Source organism: Aulonocara sp. 'chitande type north' Nkhata Bay, linkage group LG8 (assembly GCF_057382095.1).
Source record: "Aulonocara sp. 'chitande type north' Nkhata Bay isolate Kocher_YH1m ecotype deep benthic linkage group LG8, A_spYH_male_GT1.1, whole genome shotgun sequence".
Lineage (NCBI taxonomy): Eukaryota > Metazoa > Chordata > Actinopteri > Cichliformes > Cichlidae > Aulonocara > Aulonocara sp. 'chitande type north' Nkhata Bay.
The window spans coordinates 10,138,838-10,151,638 of NC_141351.1; the positions used below are offsets into that span (position 1 = coordinate 10,138,838).

Sequence of the window (12,801 nt, forward strand, 5' to 3'; positions counted from 1 at the left end):
TGTTGTTGACAAATCGACACACCATAGCATCATTACAAATTAAATCAGACCCATACATGTTAAGCAGGCGGGCATAAGATACACCATTTTGCATATGATATAAAAAAAATACACAATGTTGACCGCATGTGATGGAGAAGTCGTTCTGCACTTGTTTTCCTGAATATAAAACAGTGGAGCCGTTTTTTAGAAGAAACATCTTTATTGCTGGGGGAAAACTGTCTAACGAGTGACCAAAACTATCAAAAAAATAACCGCGTCTGTCTCTCGAAATATAAACAGCAAGCCAATGTTCCCCTGGCATCGTAGAAGGGTGGGTGTTTACAATACACATAGCAGGGAGTCTTTGAAGCCGTTCAGTGGTTAGTTGATCATAGGCTAACACGCCTAGGAAATGTGTGTTTTTATTGATAATGCCGCCGACCACGGCTGATAGTTCTATAGTGTTCATGACCGTTTTTGTCTCAATAGTAGTCCAAGAGCACCTGTCTCATGTTAGATATTTCAATGACTGAATCAAATACAGAATAACACAAGAGGTTCACTGTACGGGGTAGTGGATTTCTGAAACGGGTTTCCAATCTCACGTTCCCAGTTTTAATTAACGACACATTCCCTGAATGTCCTTCGTCAGCTTCCAGATTGAAACAGAATAAAGTGTAGCCGTTACCAAAGTCGTCACGTGTTATGGCCAACGATCTGTCCTTTAAATGTCTCCCTGTGGTTTGTATCAGCTGGTAAAATTCTCTGATATAGTGTTTTCTCTGGAAATTTGGCTGGAATGGTTTAGCAGGATAAGCCTGACTATCAGCATATAAAGACATAAATTCTATATCGCAGTTTTCAAAATGAAATGGATTACGCTGGTAGGAGCCTGTGTATGCTTCATTGTCTATGAATGCAATGATGACAAATTTAGGTATCCTACCCATAAATAAATTGTCATTTGTTGATATTCTAGCCCCTGCAGGTATGGAGAAGGTCTTTAAAGATACTCTGTCTACCGTGTATTTTGCGTTTGCATGGTGCAATGCCTTGCTGTGTGCAAGTCTGACGCTAGGTGATACACTAACTTTCTTGACAAAGAGACTGGCTGAGACAATTTTAACTCTGTATGCATTGGCATCCGCTGTCATGAGAGCAAATTCGTCTTTAGAGCGCACAAATTTCAGCGACAGGTCGATTCCATTAAGTAACAATTTTTCTTGAAAAAACAGGTCTGCATGTACTGGTGCAATCAATTCAACAATACTACTATTTGCTGTGTAGCCACCTCTGGTCATCAGACCCTGGTTCTCTCCTTCTATAGATGTGTCATTCATGTGTGATGCTGTATCCTTACAGAATAACCCGGTGCTGAACTGTGTGTCTAAAGTGTCCTTATTATAATTGATAAGACATTCTATCACACCTCTGTATGGATATGTATTGGATGATTGACTAATGAGCCGGTCTCCCAAATTAATATCGACTTGACTAAATATGCTGCATCCAGGATAATTAATAAATCCTACATTAGCGTCCCTAGCCAGGTTTGAGCCATCAGCGTTTGTGATTCTCACCCGTGTGTAGATATATGAGTCATTTAGATCCAGGTAATCTTCACCCGACGATGAGATGTAAAACTCGATCGGCCCTCCATCAGTGATTGCAGATACAGGTGGGATTTCAATAAATGTACTTTTCTCAATGCTAGTCTGTGTGTATGGGACAGTAAAAAGATCGAGCTCTGTTTTTACACATTCTCCAGAATGACTGTGTAACAGTGCCATTTAGAATATGTCAAGCGCTGCAGTTTTTGAACGAGTGGTTCTGGGTCTCTTCACTCTGCGTGACGGTGTCCGTTTGGTGGCTCTCCTGCTAGGTTTTGTGGTTTTACGCTTTTTAGACAACGGCTGCCCTGGGGGTGGGGTCTTAGATGGTTTGGGCGTATACACATACAAGCCGTTACCGTCCTGCTTAGTGGTTGAGGGTCTGGTTATGTTGGTTATGACATCAGACACTATGCCCGATGCGGCTGTTTTTAGGTGTGGTTTGACTATGCTGACTCCTTTTTTAAACAGCGGTACTGCAAATCTAAACAAGCTACGGAACAACCCACCCAGACCTGTCCCATATTGTGTACTGGTCCCAACATACCCTCCGAGCTCTCCACCAGCCTGTGATAAGTAGTATTTTACATATTTTGAGTCATCAGAGTTGTAGACGGCCATCCTTTTTTTTTCAAAAATGCTGTGTTATCGGTCGGAAGTGTAACTTGACAAACACTTTGCCGTATAAAAAGGGTATGTGTTGATTTCGATCGTCTTTCAAATCAATTTCTATGTCGTCGATTAATGTCTTTGACACAGGTGTGTAGTGTGGGCTGTCAAATTGTAGAATAGGCAACCGGCGGTCATCGTCTGTAATATTTATAGCTCTTAATAGCCTCGCGTGGGCGTCACCCACAAGCTGGTAATCAACGATATCTGCATAAATAAAGATGTTATATTTTCCCCCGTATATGTCTGCGGGGTGCGGGGCATATGTGTTTTTATAATGAAGTGCAAACGGTTCTCCTGTTTTGAATCCTAGGATTTCCGCCAGTCTCCCTCTAAATGTGAGAATAGTCCCCCTAGGCCCCATAACACAGGCATGGTTACTAACGGCGTTGTACTGCATTTTAATGTCTCCAGTGGCTTGGTGCTGTTGACATTTAAAATTAAATTCTTTTATTATCTGTTCCACAGATGCATAATGGCCCACAGACAGTTCGATCATGGTTATGGCTATGGTTCCATCTTTGACGGGGTCATGAATTTCCACTTCCGAATCTGATTGTGGAAAAGTCCGCCATATGCGTGGGTACTGTATCTCTATAACAGCGACCTCATATGGCTGATCCAAAACAATAGGTTTTGCTAGCTTTGTTCTAAAATTAGATATCTTATTACCTGGGTAAACATGTGATGAAGCATTCGAGAAGAGGCTTACATAGAAGCCTGCATTGTTGTTCTTTTTATTCATGCTTTCTCAGTCTATGCTCAGTGTTGAATGAATGTGTGTAGAGCTGCGTCATCTGAGTTAATTACGCCTCAACGATGTCTTTTTCTGGAATCCACGAATTAAAGCTGTTGGGCCATCCTAGCCATTTCACTAGCACCTGCTTTTTCCGACCCACTTTTTTTCTAGCCAATATGTTTTCAATTTTAAATGTTTTGTTTTCATCAACAACCACACGTTGTATCTCAGGCTCATAAAATGAACCTTTCAATACCTCTCCTGCTAGATCCACTAGTCTGTACACTGGGGGCTGTCTCCCTATACGTTCCTTGACTGTGAAAATCTCATCGGTGTAGGTCTGCTCGTATCCTTTTCGAAACTTTCCTCTCAGTTTTGATATTCGTACAGTGTCACCGATATTAAATTTAAAGCGCAGTTCCCTCTGAGGCCTCGTTTTGTACAGCGCGTTGAAGACCGACTTCTCATTATCCTTATTCACCTCTGCCGGAGCCATTTGGATAGATCTGTGATAAGCATTGTTATATGCTTGTGTGAGATCTGGTATGATATCTACATATCTCCGGGAGTTGGCTGATGTTAAGTACTTCCACATTCTACCCTTGAAGCTACGATTGAATCTCTCGACAATACTGCATTTAACCTCGCTAGCTGTTGAGAAATGCTTGATATTATATCGCTTCATTAGCTGTTTAAAGGTTGCATTATAAAACTCTTTGCCTTCATCTGTTTGTAGTTTCACAGGGATCCTACCCTCACTAAGTATATCTTCAAAAGCAGCTGATACAACAGACCCTGTCTTGTTTGTTAGGCATCTAACCCATGCGTATTTTGAGAATACATCTATACATGTTAGCAGATATCTCACATTATCATTATCTGTCACATATTCACACATGTCAACCAGATCGGCTTGAAACTGTTTGTCGACCCCTGTCACCAATACTCTATTTCTGGGGAAATGGATCCTCGCAGGTTTATGGAGTGTGTAGGTGTCGTCTTGTTCTAAATAATGTTTGACCTGAGATAGTGGAGGTGTTACACCTGATGCCTCCCCTGCCGCTATACGTAGCTTATTTAAACTGGCTAACCCCGCAGGATGGGCTGGATCGTGATATATTTTATGCAATGTGCTTTCCATGATTTACAAACCACAAATGACTATGATGTTGATGTTAACAAGTCTTTTTATTTAATTTTCACAAAGACACAATCACAGACAATGGATACTTGGACACCCCACATTAAACCAGATGTAACCCAGCCCAGTAGTTTCCAATCATGCGGAGCATGGCTGGTTTAACACGGCGGGCGCAAGTACTTGCATCTAGCAGGTGCCCAATGTTGTCATTAATGGCGCATACTATATATCGCTCTGATCTCAGTTCACACATGATGTGTTCTGCAACTCTGCGGATTTGTGTTCCAGACCCATCTGCAGTGGATGAGCGTACAAACAGCCGGATGGCAGGGATGAATCGCTCAGTCTGGAGCCTTATCATCACATCATCATAGTAGGTGTCGAAGAAATACTCAGACAATTCCTGCAAGCAGCTGTGTTGCACCTGACTGGGGTGGCCTGTTTGGCATCCGTAACATGTCTCTTGTATAAACTCATTCAAAGCCAACATTAACAGGTGGAGAGTTGCGAGTTTGATGTCGATTACAGTTTCATCCCACAGGTCTGATATGAGGGGGTCCTGCGAGCATTGTGGTGAGGGTGGTGGAGTCTGGAGGGTCGGGATTAGCAGCTCTGTTGATGGTGACTCCAACAGGTCCCACGAGGGCGTGTCATTCTCTGTAAAATGAAAACCACAAGCTCTTAATTTGTCACATAGATACACACTCAACCCCACACACCCGCACATTAAACCTACCAGTTTATTGTTTAGCTGTCGGAAGGTCTTATGATTTTAGGTTTACACAGGGTACCAGGCAAACCAGTCTTCGGACAACTCGCCAGATCGTCAAAAACAAGGCGCTTTCTAATACTCTCGTACGCAGTGTTGAGTCTGTCCTTCTTGATCGCGTCATCAATCTGGCTAAACAGACGCGACAAACCTCTCCAGTCGCACCACTGTATAAAAAACAAGTCCTTAAACCATCTTGTGCGCTCTTCGAGGTTTAGAGGGTATGGATTTAACCTCCAGTTTTCAAGCCCTCTGGAAGCAATAAGACTATCCCTGTCATCACATACACTGAGAAAAATAAAGTCGTCGGGGTTGCGATTGAAACGATCAGCCTCAACCCTGTAAAGCTCAGGGCCTGATGCACTGTTCCACTGGGAAACATACAGCAGCTCTGGGAAACCCACATTGTCCAGGTCCGCACACACTACGGTGCGGAAGAGCTTCCAGTTTTTAGTAGACATGACTTGGGCTTCCCCCCAAAACAATCCCTCACCACAATCTACACTAAGCACAACTGTCCCTTCGGTATATTTAATGGCATACACATACCCTTCGACGCCTCGATATTCTAACTTGAATACAGTTCCATCTGCGGCGTTTCCACAGCGTTGCTTTTTACGTTGAGGACCCCGACTGCATACTCCTGAAGACATACCTAGAGTGCCTATGGCATGGGCGATGTCCTGGCTGGGTGTCATTCCGAGCTCCATAGGTCGATGCGTCGGGGATCCTTAGCGAGCGCGATGTGTCGGTGCTCTAGGTCGATGCGTCGGGTATCCTTAGCGCAATGTGTCGGTGCTCTAGGTCGATGCGTCGGGGATCCTTAGCGCAATGTGTCGGTGCTCTAGGTCGATGCGTCGGGGATCCTTAGCGCAATGTGTCGGTGCTCTAGGGCGATGCGTCGGGGATCCTTAGCGCGATGTGTCGGTGCTCCTCAGACCGTGGCGGTGATGCTCTTAGAATGTGAAAGGATCGCTTTTATACCCATACAACCTAGCACATCCCACTAGGAGGAGTCGTTCCCGCCCAGAGGGTAAGAACACCTGAACACGCATGCGCACACACACACGAAACTGGTCAAATCGGTTTGGCTGGCCGCCATCTTGGACTAGTGCCATCGAATTACTGAACGCGCATGCGCACACGCACGAAACCGGTCAAACCGGTTCTCAAACCGGTTTGGTTGGCCGCCATCTTGGATAGGTGCCATCGTTCAGTTGGCCGCCATCTTGGATAGGTGCCATCGTATTACTACTAACTCATACAGTGCATGCCTGCAGTGAAATGCAAACCAAAGGTCACAGTGAGAACTCAGAGTCTACAGATGTGGAAAATGCATCCAGTTGCAGTCAGTCAATGAACTATGTTAAAATCCTCAAAGACAGCTTGTCCTGTCTGCTTCACACACACAGTTCATTTCTGTACAATCCAAAACTATTCATATTAACAAAGAAAAGAACAGTTGTTCTGAAAAGGAAAAGCAAAAGAAGGAGTAAAGACGATGATTATTTCTAATTAGAATGGTTATGAATATAAACAAACAAGCATGTTGCTTTGACATACACTGCATTCATGTGCAGATAACATGGTGTAATTTCCTTGATTTTACATAATCACAGTGTAATATTAAAGTGTCTGCTTGTAGTTAGCTCTGGTGATGAGATGTGATAGGCCAGCTAAAAAACGCAAACACACTAAATGGGAGTGGCACAACAATTTCATTATTCCATTCAGCAGTTTCCTGTTGTCTCATGATGTGATTGAATTTTAGGCCTGTCTTCTTGACTCAGTAATTGCTCAACTCATTATCTAGCAATAGCAAAACCATTTGTTCTGTATTCATCAGGTAATTAGTTTTACAGATTAGTTAAAATGCATTTTTCAACACTCAGTTCAACTCAAACCCACTCTGTGTCACTTATCAACAATGCACAAATCCTCAAAAGTCTCAAAAAAAGAAGCAAAGAAAGTCATTGTCCTTCTTCTTCTTCTTCATCGGCCTCCACTGGGGCTACAATTAGTGGATGTTTGTTGGACATAGAAAAATAAAAAATAAAACCATGACAGTCCCATAGGAAAACTAACATTAGAGACACATGGCCACACTAAAATATGGCTTGTGGAAACCAAAGCACTTCTGCCAGAGCTCTTTCTGTATGGCTACATAATTTGAAGACATTGGTTAAACAACAATTTCATAATGCATTTCATAAAATATTCTCAAACACTATAAGATAAAAATAGAGACCACACAGTCGCATGTAGGCATGCAGGAATAAAATGAAGATGCTCACTCGCTTGATAAAAAGTTTATGAATAAATAATATCAGTGGACACTGATTACACGCCATTATAAGCTGAAGCCTGCCTCTGTCTGATACATGCAGTTGACATGATATATGAGTGAAAAGTGAAAATGTGAGAGCTATAATCATGTCACCATGTGATAATGTAAGACACGCAAAAGGTCAGTTGTGGAGCAGTTTACTTACCCACCGCTGGTTTCTCTGAAAAACACAAAAAGGGGAAAAGGGTTAGAAAAATATATTCAGAAGTTATAGAAATGTACTGTGATCTGTTACATTTAAGAATCCTTTATCTGTTTTCAAAGGATCCTTCCTCTCAGGGAAAACGATATCTTTAGTAGACTTACTGTTTTGCATCTTTAATAACACCTAGTCTGACGATGGTTAAAGTTCCTGTTTGTCTGAGGGTAATGGCTTTCTACAAAATGATGACGTTTACCATGTATCTTATTTATTAGTGAAGCTACTAATCCCAGAATGTAAATTTTAAATATGGCATGCGGTAAGAAGATACATTTTACATACAAAGTAGCCACTTTTTAAAAAGTAGCTTTAACAATCACATCCAATGTGATTGTTAAAGCCTAAATATGGTAAAAGCAACTTGTCAATGGAAATAGAGGCTTATAATACACCCGACTTCCACAGTGTCTTGCTGGGGGTCACTGGAGTAGCTGCTAAAGGCCAGGGATGGTATCTTATGACCTCCCTGAAGTCATACCATATTCTCTTAGCTACACAAAGTTTCCTTGAATAGCCACTCCAACTTGACCTGGTGTGGTTTACTGTCCACATGTTGTAAATTTCTGGATAAAACAGGTGTTGTGACAGAAAATATAATCATGATTTATTGTGTTTCTCTTTTTAAAAGATCTTAAATGTGTAGAATACAATACTAATACATGCCTGCATGCCTCATAACAACATTATATTTAATGCTACAACTGCATTATCTCATATGACATTGTTCTAACAAAAGGAAAAAATGAGACAGCTTGATAATTTTTTTTCAGTAGAAGAAGCTGGAAACAGATATAAATTGAAATAGTATTCAGAGAAAAACGAGCTTTTGGCTTTAATACTTCATATATCCTGTTTGAGGATTTAAGACCTGCATTGAGTGTAAATCTGCACCGGCATCTGCTATGTAAGTCCACATGGAGAGAGAATCTTGATCATCTTCAACAAGTCTGTGATAAAGCAGTGTAATGAACTTCTGAACAGCTGCTTCTCACAGTCAAAATAGTCCCCTCAGAGACTTTCGGTGGTTTCATGTGCAGTTCTGCTACTCATATAATTAGGAGGCTTTTGAAGATGCGCTGATAGATGTTAATATACAAGTATATTAAAAAAAGAACAAGACTTACATTATCCTTATGACAAACACAATTATTGACATTTTGGTGCACAATGTCTGTGGCGCAAACCTGACGCCACATGTTAAAACAATAACACGGGCTGCGCTAGCTGTACTATACTCACGGACATCTTACTTTGAAGGAATTGATTTCTGGGGCCTGGAAATTGAACAGCTAGCTGTGGAATGCCACTGTATTACTTTCAGAGGGAATTTTCCCGTCACTGCTGCTGCTATTTGAATTCAGTTTGGATCAATGCACTGCTTGGATTCCTCCATCAGCTGATGCAGAAGTCGTCCAAATGACTGTGGTGAATGGTTATGGATAATAAATGGATAACCCGGACGTTTCCCTGCACCAGGCAGTCAAACACGTTCTCTGATGTCTTGCTTCAGCACTGCTGCCAGGAAAGATAAAAAAAAAAACCTTTCTTGCCTCATGCCACAATATCTGCATGTGCTTGCTAAATTTTGACGATTAAGCTGCTTATTGTGTTATATATGCAGTTAATGAAAGCTCTGCCACTCAGTGAGGAAGTGACAGTGGTTTCTAGTGGTGGTACTTTATTATATGGATTATGAAATCACAGATTTTGCCATCAAGAGTGACTTAAAGACAAATGTATTCATTCGCCAAGTGGACATTAATCATTTCATCATTTTAAGTTGAGGTTTTTGAACCCTTTTGAAGATAAACAGCGCAGAGGGATTGGAGAAACTTCACAGAGCAGTTTTGATTCAGCTTGTGCTCATCGTGTTTCATCAGGACACAGCGATGAAAGGAATTATGACCGTGTAACATACCATTGCTTCCAACCACTGACTAGAAAACTGTCACACACTTGACTGACTGCTCTGGAGCAGTGCCACATTAAAGAGGGCATCAGACCTGAAGACCAAGAAGGAACTCTTTAGGTGAAAATGACAGATTACATAATGATTTATCTCAGCCGGGACTCCAAAACTGTTAGGCAAAACCCGATACGTCAGGGTGTGTGAAACTCTATGAAAGTAGAAAAGGTCAGGGCTTACTGCAGAGTATTTTCAGCTGTTAGTTGAGGGTGTGATCTGAGTGCTGTTAAGTGAAGTAGCACAGAAAATCTTTGAACTAATGTGGAAATGTGAAAGGTAATTCAGTTTGTGGGTAAATAGTGGTGTTGCACGCTAGGTACAAAATGTCACCAAAATTCTTTTCAACAAGAGTATTAGTTGAGAAAGTATTTAAAAAATATATTTCGTCAAATATTTCCTAGAAGCACCAAGCACAGCTTAAAAACGAAAAAGTGCCAGGTTATCTGATCTTTGTATTTGAAGCTTTGCAGTTAAGTTTGGCTTGGAATGACAGAGCAGTGGGTGGTGCAGGCAGAGTATGCAAAGTGGAATCATATTCATAACACTTTGGCTCTATATGGTGAATAACAGCAGTGCCTGGTTAGGTTTCTGGGATAAAAATAAAAGGGCCATGATTAGATCTTTAAAAGGATTAGGGCAAGGACAGATGCTGGGAAACAGAATCAAATATTACACAGTCGAATTAAGAATAATGTATGAACAACTCCAGCAAAGCCTATGACTTTCACTATCACAATGTGGTCAGCGGGAGACCCCTTGGGGGAAAGGGTTTGGGAGGCTCAACACCCGTCAGCACAATCTTGCCCTACAAAACTCGGCTATCCCAAGAGATCTATCAGGGCAACTGAGACTGTCTGCAACCTGAGCCTGCTATCAGCTTAGTCGGTTGATTTAAGGTGATACTGAATGGGAAGACAGTAGTGAAGGTCAACAGGCAATTATATATGAGAAGGCATGATGCAATCAAGGATGTCAAATCCCTATCCTATTGGGCATTACATAATCCAGAATGCAGATTATCATATATAATAGCAACAACAGTTTTTTACCCTGAACGCTGCATTGAAAACAAGTACTGTGTATATGTTCTATGAAGTGAGTCAGCTACAGTGACACAAGCTGACCTTCATATAGGACTCACGTAAAGCTCCAGCAGTATTTGCTTATGGAGCTGCTGCAGCTGGAAGCTTGCCAGTTCAGTCAACAAGAAAGCAATCTGTGCTCCGATGTCATAAAGATATTCAGTCTAGTGATGTAATAACAACTGGCTACGTCATTATTTACTCCGTCTCAAATCTTCTTTATGGACAGATAACAAGAAAGCAGACAGGTGAAATGGGAATATCCTTGACAAATGCGTAGTATCAATAGTGAATTATTTCATTTATCAATAAAAAATTATGGCTATTTTCCATCATATTTTGTATCAATCGCTTTGTAATATATATAACATTAATACCAAAGCCACTTTCACCTCATTTAAGTTTGGTCATCTGCTTGTATTTTCTGCCATAACAGCAGACATGCTGCACAAAATACTACAAAACCATCTTTCATAGTACTCTTGTTTGTTTTTCACAACCTATAGGATATGTGTAGTGTAAATAAATACGCATATATTATTTTTTTAAATAAAATTTCTCAGTTTTAGTGCACTATGTAATGATTATATATTTAACACTGAAAAAATGAAAACAAAATATAGGGAACAATTCACATTATCCATTAATTTCTACAACATTCGTGTGAATTTACTGTTATTTATATTTTTCAAGTCAACACACCTCAGTATAATGAAACTCTCTAAACTAATTACAATGAAGTATGATGTTACAAAAAGTATCTGCATACCTTCAGGGACTGGCTCAGGCATGGTTATTCCTGTGTCTTCTGTTTGCTGCTGGAAGACTGAGGGCTTGTGGGGCTTTTTTCCTTTTTATTTCTCCCCTCTCTCTCTTTCTGTTATTCAAAGCTTTCCTGGCACTCAAGTCACCCACGCCCTCCAGTGAGCGAAGAGTTTTGGAGATATGACACCCTTGGGGAGTTCAAAAAGAGACGCACCCAGAGTGAGACCTTGTTAAGGTGGAGACAAAAGAGGATAATGTGATGTTGAAAAGGGTCACATTTGCAGGATGACGAGATTAATAGGCTTACTAAACCTGTTGAGCTTTTGAAACTTTGCTGGACACATACAGAATACACTGAAACGAGTACTAGGCGATTAAGTTTTTGACACTTTATCTAGCTCCTTGCAGTGTCAGACTAATCTCTCACTTATCACCTTTTATGCTCACATTAAAATTGAGATCAACAAGCATTTGAAAGATTATCTTTAGGTTTATTTTACCTCACTTAATACTTTGTTAGATATGCTGTACTCCCTTAGATGTAAGCTATGTAGCTATATATGGTAATACATGGCTGACCCACCTAACATACATTAAATTATATATATTTGATAGATGCCTACAGTTTTTCAGAATTTAACAAGTTAGCAATCATCTAGCCTTGCATCCTTGTAAAACCTAAATAATTTGCAAATTTTTACACTGAGTACAACTATTTATAAGATTGTGTAAGAATATTTAGAAAATATACTTCATTTGCTTTCTAGCAGACAATTAGAGAAAGTGCAAAATCATTAAATATGAGAGAAGCTACTTTCCTTTAAATATGAGAGAAGCTACTTACCTTAGCACGAAGATAGAACAAAAAGGAAAAACAATTTGTCTTTAATTTCATAAAATCAAGACAATTTGCATATAAAGTAAGCATAAAAAAATTGTGGTTTCTTTATTAGCAGTGGCATGTGTTTGGTGTTTTCCCCTACTGAGAGGCTCAAGCTATTTTTTTTCTGCTAAGCTAAGCTAACCCTTTGCTAACATTCCTTTCATTAGCCATCTCCTTTTATTTCCCTCAAGAATTGCGCTCAAGTTCTTACATAAGCAAAGGTACCAACATGTTGTCATCTAAAGTAATGTTAGTTTGTATTGTAGTGCTCCAAAACGTGGCTTTTCTTTTTCCTCAAGACAACTGAAAGCAACACTTAAAATACAGGTCAATACCTGAAGCTTACACATGTTGGTGTGAACAGTTGCAGCATGCTTTTATAGGGTTTATAGAGTTACCCTTTGCAGCATCTTCTTTTCCCATACATTTGTTTGTATAGATTCAGATACTATATATATCTTCATCAATGGATGCCTTCTCCTCCTTCATTTATCAGAAATGTGCATGCATCAGCTAGAGTCAATTTGGAGACAAGACCTCTGCCCCTGGGGTCAAAGTGTGAATCCCTGAAAGGGACAGGAATGTCATCCGTGGGCCCAACTGTCTGCAAGTTAGATAGCCTAGTGGTAAGACAGGTGGTCCCTAA

The 12,801-nt window shown here is 40.6% G+C and overlaps 2 protein-coding genes across 5 annotated transcripts in view; both read right to left on the reverse strand.

The window, feature by feature from the left end:
* LOC147323188 (myosin-binding protein C, fast-type-like) overlaps positions 1 to 11,385 on the reverse strand; it is a 40,710-nt gene extending 29,325 nt beyond the window's left edge. Inside the window, exons 1-2 of one of the 4 annotated variants that reach the window (XM_086303404.1) lie at positions 11,277 to 11,385; positions 7,403 to 7,417 (exon numbers count right to left, since the gene is read on the reverse strand). In XM_086303404.1, the coding sequence (XP_086159530.1) occupies positions 7,403 to 7,417; positions 11,277 to 11,298 (37 nt within the window). In that variant the 5' untranslated portion in view covers positions 11,299 to 11,385. The remainder of the gene's footprint in view (positions 1 to 7,402; positions 7,418 to 11,276) is intronic. The other 3 variants (XM_086303405.1, XM_086303402.1, XM_086303403.1) reach the window with 3 other exon arrangements.
* Positions 4,212 to 5,620, reverse strand: LOC147323190 (uncharacterized). Its single transcript, XM_086304763.1, has 2 exons — positions 5,566 to 5,620; positions 4,212 to 4,798 (listed from the first exon to the last, which is right to left on the reverse strand). The coding sequence occupies exons 1-2, from the start codon at positions 5,618 to 5,620 to the stop codon at positions 4,245 to 4,247; spliced, it is 609 nt and encodes a 202-aa protein (XP_086160889.1). The 3' UTR covers positions 4,212 to 4,244.
* Positions 11,386 to 12,801: the final 1,416 nt, after the last annotated feature.

What these genes read in the sequence shown, in the direction of transcription:
- LOC147323190 (XM_086304763.1), bottom strand. Translation starts at nt 5,620, where the DNA reads ATGGAGCTCGGAATGACACCCAGCCAGGACATCGCCCATGCCATAGGC. An exon ending in CCATGCCATAGGCACTCTAG is followed by an intron (nt 4,799 to 5,565) that starts GTATGTCTTCAG and finishes TTCATTTTACAG; the next exon opens with AGAATGACACGCCCTCGTGG.